At 39.3% G+C, this 26,649-nt stretch overlaps 1 protein-coding gene across 3 annotated transcripts in view; it reads left to right on the plus strand.

Moving 5' to 3' along the window:
* Positions 1 to 26,649, plus strand: part of GNAL (G protein subunit alpha L) — a 158,556-nt gene that overhangs the window by 22,190 nt on the left and 109,717 nt on the right. The window contains exons 2-3 of one of the 3 annotated variants that reach the window (XM_011381292.2): positions 25,598 to 25,841; positions 26,092 to 26,164. In XM_011381292.2, coding sequence (XP_011379594.1) covers positions 25,700 to 25,841; positions 26,092 to 26,164 — 215 coding nt within the window. In that variant the 5' untranslated portion in view covers positions 25,598 to 25,699. Of the gene's footprint in view, positions 1 to 25,594; positions 25,842 to 26,091; positions 26,165 to 26,649 lie in introns of all 3 variants that reach the window. The other 2 variants (XM_023523956.1, XM_011381291.2) reach the window with 2 other exon arrangements.

Here is a 26,649-nt window from a genome sequence, read left to right on the forward strand (position 1 = left end):
GGCAACTATAAGCACAGCATCTATGGATTGCTTGCTGAATCTTAACAGGTGGCCCCAGAGGGGCACAGGCTTGGGCTAAATTTGGCCTGCAGCTGAACCCCTCTCTCAGGACTGTGCCACTGGACACCTACTTCACAAATCCACACTAATAAAACCGGGAGACTTAGGAGCTTTGTTTAGTACATAGAAACTGACACGGAAAGACTGCCAAAATGGGAAGACAAAGAAGTAGAAACCATATGACAGAACAGAATAGTGATCCAGAAATAATGGAGTCAAGTAATCTAACAGATGCAGAGTGCAAAACACTGGTTATAAAGATGCTCAATGAACTTTTGGGAAGTGTAGAGAACTTCAACAAAGTCATTAAAAAAAAAAAACATAAAAATGGAAATGGAATTTATAAAAGGGAATCAGTCTGAAATGAAGAACACATTATCTGAGATGAGAAGTATATTAAATGGAATAAATGAAAGAATAAAAAAGTGAATAAAGAAGAGGATCACATGTCCTATGTAGAGGACAAGAAAGCCAAGGACATGCAATCAGAATGGCAAGAAAAAAGATGACAAGACTATAAAAATAATTTAAGGAGGATATGGGACATTATTAAGGTTCCAAATATCCATCTAATCGGCGTAACTGAAGAAAATCAAAATGTTGAACAGCTGTTTGAAGAAATAATGATAGAAAACTTCCTTAACTTGGTGAAGGAAATGGACAAAAAACCCCAGGAAGCTCAGAGAATTCCAAAAATCATGGATCCAAACCAAGACACCTCATAATTAAAATGCCAAAGTTTAAATACAAAGAAAGAATATTAAAAGCAGCAAGAGAAAAACAGATCATTACTTTTAAGGGAACACCCATAAGACTGGCAGCTGATTTCTCAAAAGAAACTATGCAAAACAGAAGGACTTCGCAAAAAATATTCGACAGGATGAAGACCCAGGATCTACAACCAAGAATAATTTATCCAGCAAAGCTATCATTTAGAGTTGAAAGACAGATAAGGAGCTTCCCAGACAAAAATAAGCTAAAGGAATTTATCGCCACCAAGCCAGTATTACAGAAAATGTTGGAGAGACTTCTTTAAGAAGAAAAAACATGTATCAAAAACAGGAGTAAGGAATGGTAACAACTACATTCCTATCAATAAGTACCTTAAATGGAAAAGAATTAAGTGCTCCAACCAAAAGATAGAGTGGCTGAAAGGATAAGAAAACAAGACCCATACATATGAAAAGGAAGGGGTTGGAAAAAGATATTTGATGGACCTTGAAGATATTTAAGTCCGACAGAGAAAGATAAACACTACATGATTTCACTTATATGTGGAATCTAAGGAATAAAAAGAACAAACTAATCAAAAACAGACTCACAAATATAGTGGATAATTTAGTGACAGACAGAGGGGAAGAGATTTGGGGAGACTGAGAGAATGGGGTGAAGGGTTAAAGAAGTACAAATTAGTAGCTGATGGATGATCACAGGGATGGGGAGCATGGCATAGGGAATGCAGTTAGCATGAATACATTGGCTAGGTGGAGAGTCAGGGGAGGGAGGGAGCCATTGGAGGGATCATTTTACGAACTATATAGATGTCTAACCAATGTACTAGATACATGAAACTAATTAAAATAAATAATTTTTTAAAAAAAGAATGCAGAGTTAAGATGGCACATTCTTTTTTGCGGAGGGGGGTTACTTTGTTTTATTTTTTATTGTACTATAATTGACATATAACATTATATTAGTTTCATGTGTACAACATACTAATTCAATATTTGTACATATTGCAAAATGATCACCACAATAAATTTAGTTAACATCTGCCACCACACATAGTTAACAAAATTTTTATCTTGTGATAAGGGCTTTAAGATTTACTCCCAGCGACTTTAAAGAATACAATACAGTATTATTTTTTTATTTTATATTAGTTTCAGATATACAGTACATTGGTTAGACATTTACATAGTTTATGAAATGATCCCCTAATTAGTCTATCACTCATCTGGCTTTACACACAGCCATTACAATACTATTGACTCTATTCCCTATGCTGTACTCTGTGTCCCCATGACTATTTTGTAACTACTAATTTGTACTTCTTCATCCCTTTACCTTTTTCTCCCAGCTCCCCAACACCCCTACTCCCTGGCAGTCACCATTTTGTCCTCTGTATCTGAGTCTGTTTTTGTTTAGTTTGTTCCTTTTATTCCTTAGATTCTGCATATACATGAAGTCATATGGTATTTATCTTTCTCTAATACAGTATTATTAACTATAGTTGTTATATTGTACATTACATACCCAGGACTTATTTATTTTATCACTGGAAGTTTGTACCTTTTGACCATCTTCACCCATTTTTCATGAATCACTCCCCGCTGTGAACTCACTAGATGTTCTCTCTGTGCCTTCTGCTTGCTACTCCTCAGCCTTACCTTGCCCTCTGCCCCTGGAACCTCTTTCCCCACACTCTTAAATGACCAGGTCCTCCCCATATTTCAAAAGCCATCTCAAGTTTTTTTTCTTCTTTGAAACATTTCGTGATCCCCTCTGTCAGAAGTCTCCACTCATTTTTTATGTAGTTCCCTTATAACACCTTTTAATTTTATATTATAGCTATATATGTAAAGTTTAGCTTAAATCCATTATCATTTTATATTCTATGAGAGTCATATCCATTCTTATTCACCTCTGTATCCTCCATACCACCTGGCAGAATATGGCATAAAATAAATCAGAAATATCATTGACAAGACAGAAATGAGAACATGGAAATTCCACTGTGCATTTTAATTTCAATCCAGAAATGTTGCCTTTGTTCTTTTATTCTTAATTGAAATATATAATTCACATACCATGAAATTCACCCTTTTTTAACTTGTACAACTTAGTGGTTTTGAGTATATTCCTAAGGTTGTGGAATCATCACTATCTAATTCCACAACATTTTCATCATTCCAAAAAAAAGACCTCTACTCATTAGTAGTCATTTTTCACCCCCCTCTCCTCCCTACTCCTGACAACCACTAATCTATTCTCTGTCTTCATGGGATTGTCTATTCTGATCATTTTACATAAATAATCATACAGTATGTGGTCTGTTGTGTCTAGCTTTTTTCACTTAGTGTGATTTTTCATCCATGTGTAACATATATCAGTATTTCATTTCTTTTTATGTCCAAATAATATTCCACTATATGAAATACGCCACATTTTATTTATCCATTTATTCAGTTGAGGGACATTTAGGTTGTTTCTACTTTTTAGCTTTTCTGAATGATGCTGCCATGAATATTCATGTACAAGTTATTGTCTAGATATATGTTTTCATTTCTCTTCAATATATATCAAGGAGTAGAATGCTGGGTCATATGGTATTTTATGTTTAACTTTTTGAGGAACCGTTAAACAGTTTTCCAAAGCAGCTGAATTATTTTATATTTCCATCAGCAATATTTGAAGTTTCCAATTTTTCCACATCCTCACCAACATTTATTATTATCTGTCCTTTTTATTATAGCCATCCTAGTGGACATGAAATGATATTCACTGTGCTTCTGATTTGCATTTCCCTAATGACTAATTGAGCATCTTTTCATGTGCTGATTGGCCATTTGTATATCTTCTTTAGAGAAATGTCGATTCAAATCCTTTGTTCATTTTTTAAATTGGGTTATTTGTCTTTTTATTGTTGAGTTGTAGTAGTTCCTTAAATATTCTGGACACTAGAGCCTTTTGTTCTTAACCACGTGCAACTCTGCACCTTATGTCCTGACCCACAGGATATCTGTTTAATAGTGAATAGTGTCAAGTTTTGACTCTACATTTATAATTTTAATTGTACATGAGCAATATCAAGAGTCTTAATTCCAAGATTTTATATGCGGACCTCACCAACATTTACAAAATATTGGGACTATATGGAATTTTCTAAACAAATTAAGATATCAATATACTTTGAAACACTGGTTTATCAATGCAAATATTTAGTCTCAGAACCCAATGATTAATGATGGATGTCATAATTTAACAGCTAACAGCAATAATATAAGAAGTACAGGGACATTCAGGGAGATGGAAAATAGCAAAATTAGGTCTATAGAGGGAAGGGAAAGAAGGAATAAGAAAAGGAGATGCTGTGTATTTTTGAAATAGGCATTTTTGGAGCTTTGATTAACTGACATGCAAACAGAAAAAAAAGAGGAGAAACAAAACTGCACTGTCTGCTGAGAAGGAAAGGAAGGTGGTGCCTGAGGGGGTGTTGGCACTAAACCATGTTAGAAAAATGCTGAAGATCAGTGCTCTGGTTGGGTTATTCCTCGAATCAGCCACCAGGTGGTGCTGCCACACAGAAAAGCTGCGCTGTCTCGGCACCGCTGGTGATGGGAAAGGGGAGCTTCCCGCAATTCACCAACTGTGCGCCAGGGACACTCGGAGTCCATAGTGGTACCTAGAAGTGGCTGCCATCTAAGCCCATATACTGTTAGAGGAAAACTAAGATTTATTAAGCTCCTAGATGTGAATGATGAGTACTGGGATCTTTCTTCTAGTTTCAAAGGGAAGTTTAATTGGTCCATCCATCGGATGAATGCCATGCCAGGTGGCTGCGGGGTAGGACGGGGCGTGGGGGCGGGGGGGGCGGGGGGCGGGCGGTGTGGAGTGGAGAGAGTGGAAGGGAAGCACTGATAAGGCCTGGCAGGGTTATCTTGGACACACTGCAGCATTGACGAGTTGGAGTTAAAGCAGAAACAGAATCCTATCCCCTCCTTAGTGTATTCTCTTTTGTCTTTTCTGGGAATATTGTTCTCTGTGTTAAAGAAAATCTAAACCCAAGACTTGTGTGAACATGTTTCTGTACATTCCCAGACATATCATGCACCATTCTTGAGTCCATTATGTAAAACTGCTCCCATCATCTCTGTCCCTAAAATGGTACAATGCCTCTTAACTGTCACCCAGTGCCAGTTTTGTACTACCTGTAATCAGTTCTCCACCTAACAGGATTATTTTGAAACCAAAACTGCCCTTGTCACTGCCCTACTTCTCACAATGCTGTGATGCCCCACCACCCTTGGAATGAAGAGTAGAATCCTTAAATATTACAGGAGAATGCAGAGAGATGGAGAATTGCTGAAACAAGATGAGCCATGTGTTGATGACTGCTGAAGCTGTTTGAAGGATGTATAGGGTCCAATATGTTCTACTTTTACATGTTTAAAATTTTCCATAATACAATCTTTAAAAAAAAAAAACCTTCTGCATGCAAGCATTTCAATCTCACATGAAAGAAAACAACACTAGAGAATGTAGGGTTATGATCATTTCTTTTTGTTTCCATAAGATTCTATAAAATCAAGAAAAGATAAGTTACTTTAAAAACACTTTATTTGGTACAGTGCAATGGATATATATGCCTTAGTGTTGAATTGTACACCTGAAACGTACTGGATTTCGTTAACTAATGTCACCATAATAAAAAAGAAAAATTAATGATAAAAAAAGAAAAAAACACTTTATTTGGTTAAACAGGAATGTAAAATAATGTTTTAGAAAGATATTTAATAAAGTTTAAAATATTTTCATTATTCTTAATTTTTTTGAAAAGCAATGCTATCCCAGGAAAATTCATATGCAAAAATGAATTCTTTTTCCATTATGTATTATAAATTTTAAAAGCATGATAATAGTGTTTATAAAAAATTTATGTCCATAAATATATTGCTTCAGTTTTTTTATTTTTTATTTTATTTTTATTATTATTTTTTGTAATGGCAACAATGGTAACAAAATCTAATAAGTTTCAGCTGTATACTTTAACAATAAAGCATATATATATTTAAACTGTATATCCACTTCCCATAGTTAGATTTCTTTCTGTCACCACATATTTGACCCCTTTTACCCTGTCTACCTCCCCGCTTCCCCCACTAGTCTATAGTCCATGTTCATGAGTCTCTGTTTGTACTGTTCATTTGTTGCTTTTAGGTTTATATCCCACATATAAGTGATATCATGTGATTTTCAACTTTTTCTGTTTGGGTTATTTCGCTTAGCATGATTATCTCGGGGTCCATCCATGTTGTCACGAATGGCAGTATTTCATCTCTTCTTATGTCTGAGTAATATTCCATTGTATATATGTACCACAGCTTCTTTAGTCAATCATCTATCAGAGGACACTTCGGTTGCTTCCATGTCTTGGCCACCGTGAATAATGTAGCTATGAACATCGGTGTGCACATATGTTTTTGGATATGAGTTTTCAAGTCTTCGGAGCAAATACCCAGTAGAGGGATTGCTAGATCATATGGTAGATCAATTCTTAGATTTTTGAGGAACCTCCATACTTTTTTCTATAGTGGCTGTGCCAATTTGCAGTCCCACCAGCAGTGTATGAGGGTTCCTTTTTCTCTGCCTCCTCTCCAGCATTTGTTATTACTTGTTGATTATAGCTATTCTAACAGGTGTGAGATGATATCTCATTGTGGTTTTGATTTGCATTTCCCTAATAGCTAGCGATGTTGAGCATCTTTTCAAAAATTTGTTGGCCATTTGTATGTTCTCTAGGCTCTAGGGAGAAGTATCTATTCAGGTCTTTTGCCAATTTTTTGATTGGATCATTTGTTTATTATTCTTATTGAGTTGTATGAGTTCTTTGTATATTTTAGATATTAGGCCCTTATCGGAAGTGTTGCTTGCAAATATATTTTCCCATTTGGATGGTTGTCTCTTTACCTTGTTGATAATTTCTTTTGCTGAGCAGAAGCTTTTTAGTTTAATGTAGTCCCATTCATTTATTTTTGTTTTTACTTCTCTTGCTTTTGAGGTCAAATTCATAAAATACTCTTTAAGTCCAAAGTCCTTCAGTTTAGTTCTTATGTTTTCTTCTATGCATTTTATTGTTTCAGGTCTTATATTCAGCTCCTTAACCCATTTTGAGTTAATTTTGATGTGCGGTGATAGACAACAGTCTAGTTTCATTCTTTTGCAAGTGGCTTTCCAGTTTTCCCAGCACCATTTATTGAAGAAGCTTTCCTTTCTCCACTGTATGTTTTTTGGCCTTTTTGTCGAAAATTATTTGCCCATATAAATATGGCTTTACTTCTGGACTCGCGATTTTGTTCCACTTGTCTGCGTGTCTGTTTTGCTGCCACTACCATGCTGTTTTGATTACCATCACTTTGTAGTATAATTTGAAGTCGGGCAGAGTGATGCCTCCAGCCTTGTTCTTTTTTCTCAGGTTGGCTTTGGCAATTCAGGGTCTTTTGTGTTTCCATACAAATCTGCTGATTTTTTTATTCTATTTCTTTAAAAAATGCTTATGGGATTTTGATGGGGATTGCATTAAATCTGTGTTATGCTTTAGGTAATATGGTCATTTGAACTATGTTGATTCTTCTAATCCAAGAACACGGAATATCTTTCCATTTCTTTGTATCTTCTTTGATTTCTTTTAATAGGGTCTTGTAATTTTCATTATATAGGTCGTTCACTTGTTTCATTAAATTTATTCCTATGCATTTTATTCTTTTTGTTGCAACTGCAAAAGGAATTCTTTTTTCCACTTCTTTTTCTGACAGTTCATTATTAGAGTATAGGAACGCTATGGATTTTTGAACATTGATTTTGTATCCAGAGACTTTACTGTATTTGCTCATTGTTTCTAGTAGTGTTCTTGAGTCTCTAGGGTTTTCTATATAGAGAATCGTGTCTTCCACAAATAGTGACAGTTTGATGTCTTCGTTTCCTATTTGGATGCCTTTTATATCTTTCTCTTGACCGATTACACTCTCTAGGACCTCCAATGTTATACTGAATAACAGTGGCAATAGTGGACAGCCTTGCCTTGTTCCTGATCTTAGAAGGAAGGTTTTTAATTTTACACCATTAAGCATAATGTTGGCTGAGGGCTTGTCATATATGGCCTTTATTATGTTAAGTTATTTTCCTTCTATATCAATTTTGTTAAGTGTTTTGATCATAAATAGATGCTATATCTTGTCGAAGGCTTTTTCTGCATCTATTGATATGATCATATGATTCTTATTTTTTAATTTGTTTATGTGGTATATCACATTAATTGATTTTTGTGTATTTAACCATCCCTTTGCCCCTGAGATGAAGTCCACTTGATCATGGCGTTTACTCTTTTTAATATGTTGCTGTATTCGGTTCACTAGTATCTTATTTACAATTTTTGCATCTGTCTTCATGAGAGATATTGGTCTGTAGTTTTCTTTTTTGTGTCATCTTTACCAGGTTTTGGTATCAGGGTAATATTGGCCTCATAAAATGAGTTGGGAAGTATTGCCTCCTCTTCAATTTTTTTTGGAAGAGTTTGAGGAGACTAGGTATTAAATCTTCTTTGAACGTTTGGTAAAATTCACTGGTGAAGCCATCTGGTCCTGGACTTTTCCTTTTTGGTAGGTTTTTGATGATTGTTTCAAATTCCATATTGCTGATCAGTCTATTTAGATTTTCCAGATCTTCTTGATTCAGTCTAGGAAGGTTGCATTTTTCTAAGTACTGGTCCATTTCTTCTAGGTTAGTAAATTTGGTGTTATATACTTTTTCATAGTATTCTTTTATGATCCTTTGTATTTCTGCAATGTCTACCATAAGTTCCCCTCTTTCATCCCTGATTTTGTTTATTTGTGTCCTTTCTCCTTTTTCCTTTAGTGAGTCTAGCCACGGGTTTGTCAATTTTATTAACCTTCTCAAAGAACCAGTTCTTTGTTGCATTTATTTTTTCTATCATTTTTTGTTTTCAATTTCATTTATTTCTGCTCTAATTTTGATAATTTCTTTCTTTCTACCGACTTTAGGCCTCATTTGTTCTTCCTTTTCTAGTTTTTTAAGATGAAGTATTAGGTTGTTTATTTGGGCTCGTTCTTGTTTTTGGAGATAGACATGTAATGATATGAACTTTCCTCTTGTGACCACTTTGTCATGTCCCAAAAGTTTTGATATGTTGTACTATCATTATCATTCGTTCCTATGTATCTCTTGATCTCTCTTATTATTTCTTCTCTGACCCAGTTATTCTTCAGTAGTATGTTGTTTAATCTCCATGTATTTGTGGTTCTTCCTGATTTCTTTTTGCAGTTGATCTCTTGTTTCAAAACATTATGATCAGAGAATATGTTTGGTATGATTTCAAACTTCTTATATTTATTGAGGCTATCTCTGTGTCCCAGTATGTGGTCAATTCTTGAGAATGTTCCATGTGCACTAGAGAAGAATGTATAAGCAGCTGTTTTGGGATAGAAGTCTCTGTAAATGTCAATTATGTTCAGTTGGTCTGATGTGTCATTTAAGGATGTTATTTCCTTATTGATTTTCTGTTTGGATGATCTGTCCATATCCAACAGTGAGGTATTTAGGTCCCCTACTACGATAGCGTTTTGATCTGTTTCTCCCTTTAGTTCTGTTAGTAATGGCTTTACATATTTCAGGACTTGCTAATTGGGAGCATAGATATTAATAAGTGTTATGTCTTCTTGGTGCATGATTCCTTTATCATTATGAAGTATCTCTCAGTATCTTTCTTTACCTTTTTTATTTTGAAGTCTATTTCATCTGATATTAGTACCACTATTCCTGCTTTTCTCTGAATGCCATTTCTTGAAATATCATTTTCCACTCTTTCACTTTGAGTCTATATTTGTCTTTGGAGCTGAGATGTGTCTCCTGGAGGCAGCATATGGTTGAGTTTTGTTTTTTGATCCAATCTGCCCCTCTGTGCCTTTTTATTGGTGAGTCCAGTCCATTTACATTTAGGGTGATTATTGAAATACAAGGTCTTCTTTTAGCCATTTTATCTTTTGTTTTCTAGTAGCTCGGTGTTTTCATTGCTTTCTTGTCTTTGTATTTCTGTTTTCTTTATTTTGGTTGGCTTTTGTGGGTTTTGCCTCTGGTTCTTCTTGTTTTATGTTATATACTTCAGTTCTGACTCTTTGATGTGTGATTACCATTATGAATATGTGTATATATGTGTGTGTGTGTGTGTGCGTGCGTGCGTGTGTGTGTGTGTATATATACAGTTGCCCATTTCTTCTGCACGTGTCTTATCTCCATTCCCCTTTGAGAATTTGGATCTTTGAATCCTTTCCTTTTCAGTCATTGTTATCTCAATTTGTCCCTATATATGCTGAATGTTCATTACTATTTTGCTATAGCAATTCTCTTCTTATTGTTTAAGCTTATAATGCCCTATTCTTAGTAAGGGTTGCATTCCTCTGCTTCCATTTGCCTGAGTCACTTTACTCCTAATTATGTTTTGTTTTGGTTTGGTTTGGTTTGGTTGGTTTTTTTGTCATTTTGTTTTAGGCGAGCTGACCCCTTTCAGTAGTTCCTGTAGTGCAGGCCTCGTAGTGGAGAATTCCTTCAAATTTGTATGTCTGAAAAGGTCTTTATTTCTCCTTCATAATTAAAGGAGAGCTTAGGTAGATACATTATTCTAGGCTGGTAGTTCCTTTCATTTAATATTTTGAATATTTGAATCCACTCCTTTCTGGCTTGTAAGATCTGTGCTGAGAAGTCCAACAATAATCTAATGGGTTTTCCTTTATAAGTTACTGTTTTCTCCTTCCTGGCTGCCCTGAGAATTCTGTCTTTGTTGTTGATATTTGATAATTTTAATATAATATGTCTTAGTGAAGACATTTTTGGGTTGAGATAATTTGGTGTTCTGTTGACTTCTTGAATTCCAGGCTCCAGCTCATTCCTTAGATTTGGGAAATTCTTGTCAACTATTTGTCTGAAAATGCTTTCTAGTCCCTGCTCCTTTTCCTCACCTTCAATAATGCCCATTATTCTTATGTTTCCTCTCCTGATGGCGTCAGCTAGTTCTTGTATTTCTCTTTCATTATTTTTCATTCTTCGGTTTCTCTCTTCTTCCTTCTGATTTATTTCTAGATTTCTGTCTTCAGTATTACTGATTCTTTCCTCCACTTGGTCGACTCTATTTCCCAACCTTGCTATTTCATTTTTCAACTCTTGCAGTGTGTTTTTTTAATCTCCAAAAGATCTATTCAGTTCTTTTTGAGGGTTTTAATCTCCTTGCCAAAGAAATTCTGCTGACCTAGTTGTTTTTTCAATTCCTGAAATGGTTGATATGACTCGTTTAGGAATTCACTGAGTTTTTTCAGAAATGCTATCTTGAATTCTCTGTCATTTAAGTCACATATTTCTATGTCATTAAGCTTATTTTCTGGAGATTTCTCTCTTTATTTCTGAGATGCTTTGCCACCTTGGTTGTTCATGGTGTTTATAGGACTATTTCTCCGCCTGTGCATTAATGGAAGTGTATTCTGCTGCTTTTCCAGAAAGAAGATTTATTATTTATTAAAGAGAGAACTTTAGCCTGTTGCAAAGAAGGCGCTCTTCTTTGGGTTTCCAGTAGGTGGCATCTAAGCCTCTTGGATTTCTGCTTTATATAAAGCCTTAATAATGCCTTTTTTTTCTTGTAGATGTTTAATCACACTAACTACCCTCAGTCTCAGTCCCCGTCAGTGTTAGTGACAGTTTCTGTAGTCTTAGCTCAGATTCCCCTGGGCTCCACAGTGATCGGTCTTGGAGGATATGAGGGGAGGGGCTCTCTGGGTTGGGGGTTGGGGGTTGCTGTTCAGTCTTGGTTTTGCAACCATGACTGGTAAAAATCAACCGTTGTTTCTCTGCCATCCTGCTTCTATGCTTTCTGTCCTGATGACTGAGCCCTGCCTCCGGCCACGTGGAGCTCACAGCACTTACAGGCAGGGCTATTCAGAGAACTCGCTGCTCCTTCTCCCTTCCCCCTCCTCTCACAGGGAGCTCTGCGGCTGTGAGAGGCAGCTTCTTTATTTCTCCCAGTCCACTGCCAACACCTGGGGTTCTGACCCGTGGTAGCTCTTATGCATAGATCCCACACTCAGATGTGCTGGTGTGCTGTTTGGGTATTTTTTGTTGAGTTTTAGATGTTCAGCTTATTGTTGTTTCAAGGGGAGAGATCTGGGGACGTCTCTCACTCTGCCATGTTTCTCCAGACTCCTGCTTCAGTTTTTTAATACTGTAGGATTATACTTTAGGATATAGTAAACAGAAAAGATGGTGAACCATGAATAAAAGTGAAATTGCTGAGTGTTGGGAGTTTTCTATTCACATTGGTGCTGACAGGCATGACATAGAGATAGACTAGATGCAGCCCTGTACTGCATGGTCATTGTGGAGAACATGAGGATGTTGTGGGCAAGTCTAGGACACCTGATGGCACTAGATTTTTATTCCCAATGGAACACCATCTGTTTCTAAATGGAGGCCGCCAGTAGCGTCTTTCTTCCATTCACTCAGTAAACATTGATCTGACAGACATTGTAGGAAATAGCCTTTGGAGGGTTTTATTCTAGTAGAGCGACCAGGCTTCACAAAGAACCTCAGCAATGCAGGAGGGAGGTAAAAGGCCATAGGACTTAGATGAGGTGAATCACTAAAAGACTGGTGTCCCCTTCAGGTAGAAGTCATGAACAGAGTCAAAGGTTTCGAGAGGACTTGCATAGATGTGCAGAGATACCATAGGAAAGCATTCCAGATAAGGGAAGAAGGCCGAATTAAAATGGGCAGAGGGACAAGGCAGGGCCAGCATGAGTGTCAGAAGACACTTAAAATATTAACAAGTGGTATTCATAATAAATTAATAAAAGAGTTGGGTTAAATGGAGATAATTTAATGCTTGTTCATTGGTCTCTTTAAACTAAAAAGAATACAAATTCATTGTAAAATGTTCAGAGAATTCAGGACAGAAAGCAGAAGTGAAAACCATCACTTCCCGAGTCCCAGCGGTTTTTGGTGCCCTCAGGCCCTCTTCCTATTGACGGATAAGAATCCGTAATCATAGATAACCCTGGACTAGAAGGGTAACATCTGTATGGTTCTGCAGCCTAGCTACAACTTAACCTCACATGTCAGGACATCTCCAGATATAGTACATTTTCTTGGAGGGAGTAAATTTTTTTTTAATTAAAGATACTTCTGTGTGGTTTTCTTCCTTTTTAATGTGGAGGTATTGGTTTTATTTTTAACTAATTTGACAGTTATGTAATAAAGGCAGTCTCATGAATGAGGATTAAATAAAGCACCATGTACCCTTACAATGTCTTTGCACAGCATTTGTTTTAAAAGATTAGCACCAGAATTTTGCAACCCTGATTTGCAGAAGGTGCTTGAAGACAGGCTCGTGTCTGAGAGCAGAGTTAGCCGTGTTGTTAGGAGCAGCTGATGGTGAGATCAGCCTCCTTCAGTGCCTGAAGAGCGTCCTTAACAAGGGTAAAAATTACCCAGTTGTATTAAAAGAGAGACATGACAACTAAAATGCTGTGATAGTGACTGGCTCCAGAAGAAGGATAGGGAAGATCATTATAAGGGACATCATTGGTTCTGTTGGCACACTTTGAATATACTCTGTGGATTGGTCAATAAGACTGTAGCATTGTTTGTGGTTATATATGAGAACTTCATTCATAGGAAATACACATTGAAAAGGACATGTCTGCAACTTACTCTCAAATGGTTCAAGAAAAATAAAATCATAGATACAGATAGGGAGAGTATATGGTCAAGAAATGTAGCAAAATACTAACAAATGAAATACATGGGTGAAGGGTATGTGGACAATTTTTATGCTATTATAAATTTTCTGTAAGTTTGAAATTATTTCAAAATGAAAAATGAAAAACATATGGCCGAATATTTATCTGACGACTATAGAAAATTAGCTTATTTTGTGTATTTTAATCATCTTTGTAGAAGAAAAAAATAGCTTGCTTCTTTGCAATAATACCTACAAGTGTTTTATGTTATGTATATTGTCTTCTAGTCAAATTCTAAGAATCTCGAGCCATTTTTTATTCTCCTCCTCGCTGACCCAAGTTCTGCAAGTTTTTCAGTATGTTTCCCCCTTTCACTGTTTTTAATATGTATTATCTTTACCACCCTGGCCAGGCCTCAAGTGTTCTGCAGTAGATTTAACTAACCACTTGCCCATCTCCCTTCTTTTCAGTCCATGGGTTAATCTTCCTTCAGAAAGTATGACCGGTGTCAGATCACAGCCTGCTCAGATCCTGACAGTTTGCCAAATACAGTTGTGCAGGTTTTCTACTGCACAAGGACACCTGACCAAAATGGGTACTGAAGCAATGGGGACTGAAATCCAGCTGGCTCTGCTTCCCAAACCATAGCCCCAGTACAGAGACACATTGGCCCAAAGGAAGGACGCTGTTTGAGTCAGGATCCTGGCAAAAAACAAATCACCCATTCAGACTGAGTTATTTAAGAATGCTTGATGAAAATATTGTTTATAAAGATGTAGGAATGGTTAAGAAAACCTATAAGGGATTGTGCCAGCCACAGCAGAGAGCCATTGCCACCCCAGGCCTAAAAGACAGGAAGCTGGAGCAGTTATTGAAGCCAAGCAAAGGGCCTCTAGCAAGGAGGGGAACTGGAAGACATACCCTGCCCTCTACCCCCACCCTTCCATCCCCTGTGAACTCATGGCAGCCTGGGCTGCAGAGGCCAGCCTCCTGGGCATCAGGGCTGGGTCTGCAGGGCAGGGAGACTAACCTGGTATTCTGCACTTAACACATAAAGGCCTGAATTACATTCAGTATTTAAATATTTGAAACCTCCCTCTGGTCCACCTTTCCAGCTACCTAGCTGTAAACTGCTAAGTCACTGCTCCCCAACCTGAGCACAGCCTGTATCCTACACACACACCTTTCTAATGGTGGTCCCTCTGTTGCCTGTGGCGCCCTGGGCCTCCTGCAGGCTTTCTGCCTCTGACAAGCTTTGGGCTTAAGCATAGCTCTGACCCAGGTGCCTGGCTCTCAGCCTCTGAGGCCTGGCTGCCTGTGACATGTGTTGTCTCATCTGCTGTGGGCAGATTTGTTCCCTGAGGACTGAAGTCTGGTCCCCTCAAGGGGAAGGATGGCATCTTAGAAGGTCCAGCTGCCCGCGGGCCATCCACTGGCCAGGCAGGTGAACGATCCCTGGCCTCCCCATCTAGCCTCAAGTGCTTTCCCCTTGGACCAGTGGGTTGTAGGGAATCAGAGACAACTCCTTCCAGGCCAAAGCAGAAGCCGCTTGGTGTGAATCTCTCAACAACTGCAAGGCTCAGGGAGAATGCTAATAGTCACAGTGTGGGGATGGTCAGACTGCTCTTAACTGCCCACCACCGCCTTGGTTTCTATGCTAGTGGTACTACTAAGGTATAGGAACGGAACATTGAACTGTGGACTGAACGAGAGCTCAGCTCAAATCTACCCCAGGCACCTGATTTTTAACTTGTGAACCTCGTGCAGAGAGAATCCCCGTGGTGCTGTTTTAATTGTTTACCTTTTTATGTGGACATAATTTCAAACTTAGAAAAGTTTCAAGAATAAGAAGAGTATGAAGGACTCCTAGATACTTATCGCCCAGGTTCACATGTTGTTAACCTTGCCCCCATTTGCCTTGTTGTTTGCATTCTCTCTGCACATAGAAGATATAGATACAGATACAGGATTTTTTTTCTTAATCATTTGAGACTTAGTTGTGGAAGTCATGACCCCTGAAAGACTTCAGTATGTATTTCCTAAGAATAGGGATATTCTCTTACATAACCAAGGTATAGTTAGCAGCTTTTGTAAGTTTGACATTGGTACAATAAACGTATCTAATTTACCGTCTGTATTCCAGTTTTATCAATCAACCCAATTATTTCTTTTATTTCCCCCAGTACAGAATCCACTCTAGGGTCTGCTCTCTCTTTAGTTTCCCTTAACCTAGAACGTTTCCACTGTCTTTTGTTTCTTTGTTTCTTTGTTTGTCTTTGTAACATTGCCATCTTTGAAAAATAGTTTTCTCCTTTCTTTTTTTAATTTTATATATCCTGATTTAAGTTCAGGTTATGCCTCCCTGGCCAAAACATTGCAGAGATGATATGTGTCCTACCCAGGATCTACACCTGGAAGCAGATGATGTCTAGCTCCTGGCCTTTGACGGTATCCATTTTGATTACCCAAATCGTTGTCTTGTTTCTCCATTGTGTGGTTATTATTTTTTACTTTGCAACTTATAAGCGGTTGGTGAGGAGACCATGCAGATATCCTGTTCCTCATGAAAATATTCCCCTAGATGTAGCCTCCACTGCTGAAACACGCCTGACCCAAACTTCACTATGCTGGTCGCAAATGCTGATTCTCCCTTTCTAGGATTCCTTCCACATGCACTAGTTGTCAGGCGGCAGGAGCCCTCCCTTCTCCCATATTTATTTATTCATCTATTTGAACACATAATATTCCCGTATTTTTCAATGGTTTAAAATTCATTACCATACTTAAATATTTTGGCACTCGAATCACACCAGATTTGGCCAAATGAGAGCCTCTTCAGTCTGGCTCTTGTGTTTTTATGACATGCCCCCAACATTTTTTAAGCACTTTCTTACTTAATGGCGTAACAATGTTCCAGGTTTATTTGTAGCTACCCTGCCCCTACCCTTGAATCAGCTGTTTCTCTGAAGAGTCCTGGTTCCCTTTGATGGTGAATAATACTGAAGACCAAGATCTGGGCACTAAGTGTGCTCTCTGCTACTGGAGCATCTTAACTTCTTGCCTTTTCAGGAGACAGAACTAGGAAATACATTTATACACACTCATATACATACACATGCATACAAACATACACACACAGATGCACATAATCACGAACATATACAAACATACATATTTTAGAAATCATGAGTCACTACAATTTTAATCCATCCCACAGGCTTTTTCTTGCCTTCTTCTGTATTTGTATGTTCCTTCTTCCTCTCTGAAAATTCTGGCTCTAATACATCTAAGATGGTTTGGGATTTGTCTGCAACAGAGACTCCCTTTTGAACGTCAGTCTTTAATTCGTCTATAGTTTAAATCCATCAAATGGTTCCTACTTAATGATCAATATAAACAAACCATGTAATGTCAAATGTAGACAAATATTGAGCTCTATGTCCCTTATTCTTTGTCAGCAGCCCTGAAAGTTTTAGCAAGAGCCATTCCAACTTTTCTGAGAAAGGCACAGAGTTCTCACCTGTGATACAACAAGTTTATGTTCTGTTTAATTTCATATACAATTTGACATTCTATTATAAGGAATACTGTTGCTTTAAACTCTGTAACTAAGCCAAATTCTAAAAGAAACCAGTTGCTAAGGCAACTGTACGAAGAGTTAATTAATTCCTCAGTCATTACATGCAGATTAATCTGCCTAACTGAGTTAGAAAAGAGGTGAGCTGGTTTGGTTTTTCCTTTTGCAATTAGTAGAAGAGAGAATTGTGCGATTTTTTCAATCTGTAAGAGCCACAGAGTTCCTTTTGGAAAGAGATCAGCCATGGTCCACCCATTTTAGGCCCCTGTGTGACTTTCAGACCAACAGTCTTATCTGCAAAATGTAGATAATAATGTGCATCTTGTAGCTCCAGATGAGATGCTAGAAATAAAGCACTTTTTGTTGTCTTAAAATTAAGATAAAGGAGGACTTACAAAGGTTAGCACAAATTTCTCTAGGAAAGTAAATGTTATTTTTTCTTCACTTCTTTAACTGACCACACACACACCCCTCTATGCATTCCCACTGTAATCTCTATAGAACTCAGAGAACTTGATTGCATTTACTTCATTACTTGTCTCTCCCTCTCTACTAGACTATTAAACTGCTTGAGACTGGAGACAATATCTAATTTATTCTTGTAATCTCAAGGTTCTGTGGCACTCAAAAAAAATGCTTTATGGTGAATGAATGAATGAATGATTGAATGAATGAATGAAAATGCTCTAATTTGAAAACATCCTTAGAGCTTCCATCTGTCCTTCAGGCTCTACATTTCCACCTGCTGGTAGAAAATACAATTGCAGTAAATGTTTCTAAACAAGGAATTGAAGTCACTTAACTGTACTTAGAGTCAAAACAAATATCCTGAAACGATGAGAGAAAGATTTCTCTCTTCGACCATTGTCATGATGAAGATTCTACATGTAAATTTTTCTTGTTTTTACTGTGCTAAACTATGCTTAAAAAAATTACCATTTTAACCATTTTTAAGTGTACAGTTCTGTGGCCTTAAGTACATTCACATTGTTGTGCAACCATTGCCTCCATCCATCCACAGAACTCCTTCCTCTCCCAAACTGAATTCCCATGAAACACTAACTCCTCATTCCTTCCTACCCACCATTCCTGGCAACCACCATTCTGCTTTCTGTCCATATGAATTTAAGTACTCTAGTTGTTCACATAAGTGGAATCATGCAGTATTTGTACTTTTGTGTCTAGCTTATTTCACTTCCAGATTCATCCATGTTGTAGCATGTATCGGAATTTTCTTCTTTTTTAAAGCAGAATAATATTCCATTGCATGTATAGACCACACTTTGTTTATCAATTCATCCATTAGTTGTGCATTTTTTGTCAGCTTCTAACATGTCTCATCACTTTCATGTTCCCAGGTAGCAGCTAGTACTTTGCTCAGCTGAGTGTGAGTAGATATTAAACAAATCTTTGTTGCCCATACTACAGTTCGTTGTTCATGTGTCTGCCTAGGAGGAAAAATCAGGAGCTCCTCAAGGAGAGATAAGGTAGAGGAATAAAATGGATATGTATTTATTAAATTAACGTAGAATGAAAATAATAATTACTACATCTTTTGAGAGCTTGCTACTTGCCATGCACTATGATAGATGAATTGATTCATAATAATTCTCAGCACAATCCTATGAGAGTGCCATTATCCTCACCCATTTACAAAGAAAGAAACTGAGAATAATATAGTAGAAGAGGGGTTTTAGCTCAGCCATTCTTGCTCAACAACCCATGTTGTTAACCACTAAGCCACATATTTCATGAGATAGCTTAAACCTTGAAAAAATTGCCATACCTACCAGGAATATGTATTCCCCTGTGGCTCATCTGGTTCACTCTGCCTCTGAAACAGTTTTCACTGTTGGTTCATCTCCCTTCTGTGCAATACCAATTCCCTTTCCTTTGCTTTTACCTTGCAGTTCTTCCTCACCTGAACTGTGTTCCTTCTCTTTATCTAATCTAACCCCACATTCTTTAAGACATGCCTCAGGTCTCTCCTCCTTGATGAAGCTTTTCCCAAGTCTATGGACCCTCACATTCCCCATAGAGGCCCTACCATACCTTCAGCCCTTGGTTCATATATATTGTCACACATCGTCCTCTGAACGATTGGAGTGTACTAGTCTTATTTTCACAACTGCTCAAGAACATAAGAAATTAGCCTTAGAGTTTTCTTATCTGTTTTGTTGTTTATAGATGATGACCTATGGGTAGAAATAAACATGTGTTCAGCAATATGAATCTACACTGGGTAAATATGAAACTGGATTCTCTTAACTATCTTTCCTTCAGCATATTGCTACATGATTTGCTTAAAATACGAAAATAGTAGTGAGGCAGGCAGACATCATTGGATTCCAACATTGAATCAGTGTGTTAAGAGCTAGAATTCCTGTCATGTCTCTGGCCGCTCTACCATCCTACAAGGGCACATCAGTGATATCAAGAGAACATTGCTAAGCATTTAAAACACATACCACATTGTTTGTCTTTCTTTTTGCTCCAAATCAAGGGGACTTTGTGGAGTTTGATTCACTTTATAAGCAAATGTTAGTGAATGTAGTTATTTGAAGACTAGAAAACTCATAGTATCTTGAACTAAGTGCTGAAACTATTTTTTTTAGCATAAAATTTTCCTTAAGATTTAAGCTGTATTCATGTATGGTAGGTTTGTGCAGTTTTTACATTTTACTTCATCTGATGTTTGTTAATTAATAAAAAAATAAATATCTTTAAAACTAGTTAGACTATTTTTGCAACTTTACATCAGTATTGAAACATACCAATTAAACAACATGTGTTTGGCTCTCTGCTGTAGTCCAATATTCTGTTAGGCTATTTAATCTTAAGGAACAGAATTAAACAAGTAGGAATGATAATCTTCACTGTTCAAATCCTAATTTTCACTCCTCCTCTGGTCCTTGAGCCCATTATTTGATTTCTGGTTTGTAAAATGTGTTTTAAATGCAATTTTGATGTGTGTGGTTTCTCTTGCAATACATTAACAGTCCACAGGCTGCCTTTCTGACCATTTCCACCTCATAACCTGACCCAGCTTGGTGGCTTTCACAGATTTTTTGAGCTGCAAAACATTGATAGCTTCATTCTGTTTGCAGATTTCCTGTTCTGTTTTATTGGGGGGGGGGGGTTGTTATATCATATTCAGTAGCCTCCCAGATCGTGTTTTCATGCTGTAATTAAACATTCACCTATGACACTGAGTTGTGTATTCCAATAAGGAAATTTCAGACTTGGGTTTTTGGACATGAGGTAGAATCAGACAGTTAACATACCTTCTGATTCGCTACTGTTTTGGTTTTTAAAGCTGTCAGTTGAACAAGGCTGCATTACTACCCTGTACGGAGGACACCTCCAAAAGCTACTTAATATCACTTTGGCTGTAGGAGTAAGAAGGGAAAACGAGGAAACAAATCATTTCAATAAATTCTAAAGTATTTGACTGCAGAGTATTATGTGCAAAAAGGGAAATGTTTCCCTGCTCTTCTATTTTAAAAAAGTAAAAAAATTACTGCAGTACTTCTAAAGTGTCTTGTGATTAGGTCATGGAGTGAGTTCCACTGCTAAGAATGGAAGATAATCTACACAGGTTATTTCCACCAAGACACTAAGAAATAAAAAATGTAAAACAACAGTTGTCTAAAATGGCACGAACTAGAATGATGTCTGTGTGTGCACTGGTCACTCACCCACCACTATGCTGGCACCACCAAGTTTGCTTGCAAAACTGGCTGAGGCTTTTGGTTTCTTAGAGCACTGTCATTTCATTGAATTAGTGACTCTTCGCCTTACCTAAATTATTTTGTTCCTCTTCTTTTAAGATTTTTGATATACCTGTTTTTAGTGCAGTTTTAACTTCTAAAGTATAAAATGCTACTGAAAGACCAGTTTTTAATTTTTTTAATATTGACTTTTTAATTAAATTCAACATATCCACTATCTTGTGCTGTATAGACTCTACTCACTTTTCGGACTAGCTCAGCATCTCCTGAACCTAGACCTGCCATGAACTAAAACAGTTTTCTTGCATATTTTCATCCAGTTGTTAAACTTCTCTGGAGAGAAACAAATTTCTCATATAAATTCTCATTTATATGAGAAACAAATTTTGTTCCTACTGCCATCATGGACTTGAGTTCAGCTAACCAAAGGACAGGTGCAATTTTTTATCAGAATTTGCAAACTTCAATCAGAGAGACTGAAACAAACAAACAACAAAAAAAAACATTTAAAAATTATTGCAGTATTCAAAATTCACAAAAAATATAAAAGAAATGTAATTAAACTTTCAAATGAAATAGGACTTCTGAAACATCCTATCTGTCTTAAACATCAACAAGAGTGAGGAAAACATCACTTTGTTTTACCTTTGTCCTTTTACTCCAAACTTTGTGCCTTCCCAATTCTTGATGTGACCAGAGCCTGTCCTCGCCTACTTTGCAGGCCCCAGCATTTTTCTGACCCAGCTGTCCCTGTCTCTGCTGGCACCGGCTGCGAGGCAGGCCTTCATATCTGCAGGTGTGTGTGCGCTGCTTGGCAAGGCTGCTGCTGCTGCTGCTGCTGCTGCTGCTGCTGCTGCTGCTGCTGCTCTGCCGTTGCCTGGCAACAGATACTTTCAGTTCCAAGCTGAGCTCCATGCTTCTCCAACAGTTCTGCTCCCGCTGCTCCAGGTGAGCCAGCTGGGATTTTTAATTCTGATCCCTTGGTTTGAAACACAAATGCAGATCAGTTTCCCAGATCAGTCTAGAAAAAGGCCAGGTGATTGGGTTTTGTTTTTTTAAGGTGTCTTTAGCTCCTACCTGATAAAGGTCGGACTCAGTAAAGATTGACTTTGCATTTTTCTTAAGAAGTTGAATCACTGTGTAGACATTACTTTTCTATTTTAGAGTGTTTAGCAGTGTATTGTAGAATACACTGTAGGTTGTACAGTGCATCTGTCCTATTAGATCTGTTAATCTAATCCTTCATATAAAATTCAACATATAAAAAATTCCTAAATTTGAATAAGTAGAAGCTTTTTGCTATATTTTTAGGGTGAACGAGTATCAGGCTGCCTTAAAATTGTGGCTTCTGGATTCTAACCTAATCACCCTTTATAAGTTTTTACGAGATTTTTTTTTTGTCCCCTTCTCTTCCCACTAACGATTTAAAGAAATCTTAGCATTAAAAAAATTAACAAATTATCATAAAAATCCACTACAGTGTGTTATTTTTATATACCTTTCCTCACCTTCTGACTGTCCCATTAGCCACACTACAGGCAGGGTTGATATTGCCATTTGTGAATATTTGCATTAACACAAGCTGTGAGGCCTGACAACAGTGCTAAAATAATCTCCTTCCACAAAACTAGAACTTTTAATCTGGCTCAGAATATAGTATTGCACTGTATGTTTGTTTCTGCCTATGTCAAAAAGAGTGATTTACTGCTTTTATTTTTTAAAGAGTATTCTTATTTTCAGTGTAGTACTAAACTGGACAAGTATTTACGAATTTAAAATTTGATCATGAAATTCCTTTAATGAGAACTCACACTTCAAGGAGGAGTTATCTTTGGCATTCATGAATTTATTCATCTATTCAATGAAAATTCTCAGGACATCTCCCCTGGGTCAGGCACTGAACTAGGCACAGGTGCAGCAAGTGCAAAGGACAGACTCATCCTGGCCCTCGTGAAGTCCACAGTATACTGGAGTTTTGAAAGAGCAGTAAACAAACAGTAGCAATGCAAGGTGCTGGTGAGATGATGGAACACAGAGAAGAGCACCTAACTCTGGCTGTGGAGGCAGTGGCGAGGCTGGAGGGATAACTAGGAGTTGGCCAAGCAAAGAAGGAGCCAAGGTTTTCCAGTGAGAGGAGCAGCATGTGTAGCCAAGGGGTGAACTAAGGTGTTCAAGAGTGCAACTAGTCAGAAGGATGATGAGAGAGCGCTGGGAGGGGAGGAAGTGAGAGCTGAGGCCCCAGAGTTTATTTATACTGAACCAGTCTTGAAGGACTATGGCTATGGGCTTGTAGATGGTAAGGACAGTGACATGGCAGATTGTATTGTCACTGTGGCAACATCGTGTAGGGTGCACCTGAGTAAGTGAGCAGAAGGCCACTGCAAAAATCCAGATTAGATTAGTGATCTAAGACCATGGCAGTGGCAGATAGGGTAGAAAGGACAGGATAGATATTTAGGGCGCAGATCCATTGGATACAGCAACTATTTGGGATGGCAAGAAGGAAAGGGAATCGAGAATGGCTCCCATGTTCTGATTGGACATTTGGGGCTCACAATACGTGAGAACACATGCCTGCTCTTATTCCCAGAGAGGTGGAGGTTGGAGGTGTGGGGTGAGCATGAGGGGTGAGCTCAGGCCTTCAGAGGGAAAATTGGAGATCCCTGGAATGCATGGAGGTGGAGGTGGGCTGGGGGGACAAAGTGGACAGGAGGGCGATCTGGGCTGGAGATTTGATGTGGACATAGTCAAAGCTGTGTATACAGAGTATTCAGGATACAATCAGCCCCATTGGGGGAAAAGGCAGTGCTGGTCTAAGGACCTTCTGCTGCGTGGAGGAGCAGAGATCCACCAGCCAGATGGCAGGCAGGAAATCAAAACAGTCTGCATGGTGAAAGCCAAAGGACAAGAACTTCTCAAGGAGGGTCAGAGCCATCTCCACAGAGAGGTCAAGGAAGGTAAAGACCAAAGTTCATGGGTGACGTTTAGCCCCTAAGAGGCCATTGATGAACCCAGTGAGAATATTTTCAGTGTAGGGAAGTGAGTTGCCAGGGGTTGAGGTGTGAACAGAAAGTAAGGATGGACAAGGGAAGTCATATCCCTTTATGTCTCTTGGCTGTGGTGGACAGGAGAAAAGTCGGTGGAACTAACAAGGGACCTGAGATTGAAGGACATGCTGTTGCTTTTCAAAAGGACAGAGATGAATGTATTTGTACACTTAAAGGAATGAAGCCAATAGAAAAGGGGAGGTTGAAGAAAGAGGGGAGTCAGAGGACGCATGTTAACAGGGCAAAGACCTCCAGGATATTAGGCACAGAGGCAGCACAGTGAGGATCCCAGCCAGGTGGGTTTGCTCTCTGTGCAGGAGGCCAGGCCATCCAGAAAGTGAGGAGAAAGTTGTGGGTTTGGAGAAAAGTGGGGCATTTGAAGAGAGCTAAGCTAACGCATGTAAAAGAATAGATGTGCATGCAACGTGCAGGCCCCCAGATCCTGGAGACCATGAACTTGTAACCACAACGCTCACGGAAGTGATGTTCACAGCGCAGTGCTGGCTGCTCAGACTGCTGCCCAGTCACCTATTTTGCCCTCCTTCCCCCAAGTACAGCAACGCCAAGACAAAATGGCTGGTTGCCCCTGCGGTCTAGCAATAGCAGGAATGGAGGGACTATCTCATAGTCAGTCACAATACGTGAGAACACATGTCTGTCTCCTGCCTTAGTTGTTCCTTGGCTACAATGCCAAGTTCTAGGCCATAATGTCTTCTAGAAAAGGAGTACAGCTGTTCAGAAAACTGCAAAGGAGAAACGGGGGCTGGAGGTAAAGACAAGAGGCTAAGGGAGGCGGCGGCGTGGGTGCGCTGGAATAGTCTAGAAAATGAAGGGAACAAAGGCGGTGTGACTGGTGAGCCTCTTACGGATCCTCCTCCCTGATAGAATATGCATAATCCTGCGCGAGGCCTCGCCTGCCTGGGAGCAGGGAGGCGTCGGAAGGATCAGCGGGGAACGGTTGCCCAGACCCACTCTCCTGGGCTTGGGATTCTAGACAGCCACACGGCCGCGCTCCGGACCCCCACGCGTGTGAGCTTCCCGCGGGCTGGGCTCTTAGAGGTCAGCTCCCGACCCCTCCAGCACCGTTAGCGTTAGCTCCCCTCTGACACCTGGGGACCATCGTGCAGGCTGCCCCCGAGCAGGCCAGCCCCCCTTCCCTCCCGCGCGTAGGCACGGAGGGAGCTCAGACCCAGGAAGAGGTGCAGGTCCGACGGCAGAGGCTGAGCGGGACGCAAGCCGGTCGGCAGGTGCCCGCAGTCGCCCTGCGGGGACTCGGCGGCACGCTCTGTCCCTCTGCGCCGTCTTCGGCCACCACCCAGCAGGGTCCCGGCACCTGGCTGCGCGCGTCGCCCCCTGAGCTGTTCCCCGCGGCGCAGCCGGGGGCGGGGCAGAGAGGGACAGCACCGCGCGGGGACGTAGGGCGAGCGGAGGGCGTTGCGCCACCCAGCTGGCTCCAGCAGAGCGCGGCGCTCTCGACCCCAGTCTCCGTTCATTGTGTGCCATTCATCCAGCAGATAATTCTAAACAATTATCTTTACAAAGCGTTTGACTCCGCGCGTCTTCTTGCATCCTTGTTAGTTAGGTGTTTGCTGTGGGCAGGTGGCGGGAGAAAACCGCCTGTTCTGCTCGGAAAACACCAAGAAACCAGACCATCTCTTTCAGCAGCAAGGAAGAGAAGCTGTCGCAGGACCCACACGTATCTACAACTCTCTATTGCTTTTTGTGCAAGTTCCTAACTGTGCCTGACGTCCATCCGAGCGGGCAGGCATGGGCTGTCTGGGCAACAGCAAGACAACAGAAGACCAGGGAGTCGATGAAAAAGAAAGACGCGAGGCCAACAAAAAGATCGAGAAGCAGTTGCAGAAGGAGCGCCTGGCATACAAAGCGACTCACCGCCTTCTGCTACTGGGTAAGGCGGGAGGGCGCGCGCCGGCTCCCGGCAGGAGTCGAGCGCACTGCCAGGAGCTCGGCCAGAGTCGGCCAGGCAGGCCCCACTGGGCAGGGGCCCCAGCGACTGCCGCCACCTCCTCCAGCCGAGAGTCCGCGTGCGCTTGAAAAATGCCTGCGTTGGGGTACAATAATTGTTCAGTGTGGGTTAGCATGAGAGGCGGAAAGGGCATCGGGCTACAGATCACAGCATTCTTTTTGTTTGTTTGCAGGGGCTGGTGAATCTGGGAAAAGCACTATCGTCAAACAGATGAGGATCCTGCACGTCAATGGGTTTAATCCTGAGTAAGGAACGATCAATTTCAGTTTTGCTTCCAGACCGCATGCAAACTTTGTCATGCCTCTCCCAGTTCCCAAAAAATGCTTTCTCCAGTCAATTTGATCACTGAATACACCTTTAAAGGAGGAAAATATAGAAGTGTATTATTGAATTTGGTATATTTAGGCAAATTCTTTTTCTGATAGTATCTAGATCAAAAAATAAAATAACTTGCTTAGCAAAGTACGATTTATTAGGTATTCTTGAGGTATTGATATTCTTGATATTTCTCTGAGCACACTTAGCCAATGTCAATATATACTTTTCTCTATATCATTCGTCTGCAACTATTTTAATTCATAACTATCAACATATAGATAGATTCAAATCAAATATATTTACAAATGTAGCTATATAGTTTCTATATGCAACATTCATTAACTTGTGTGGTTGTTTAAAGCTGTAGATTGTAATGTGTGCATTTAAGTTTGTTTAGAGTACAAATTAGAAA

Source organism: Pteropus vampyrus, unplaced genomic scaffold, assembly GCF_000151845.1.
Source record: "Pteropus vampyrus isolate Shadow unplaced genomic scaffold, Pvam_2.0 Scaffold434, whole genome shotgun sequence".
NCBI lineage: Eukaryota > Metazoa > Chordata > Mammalia > Chiroptera > Pteropodidae > Pteropus > Pteropus vampyrus.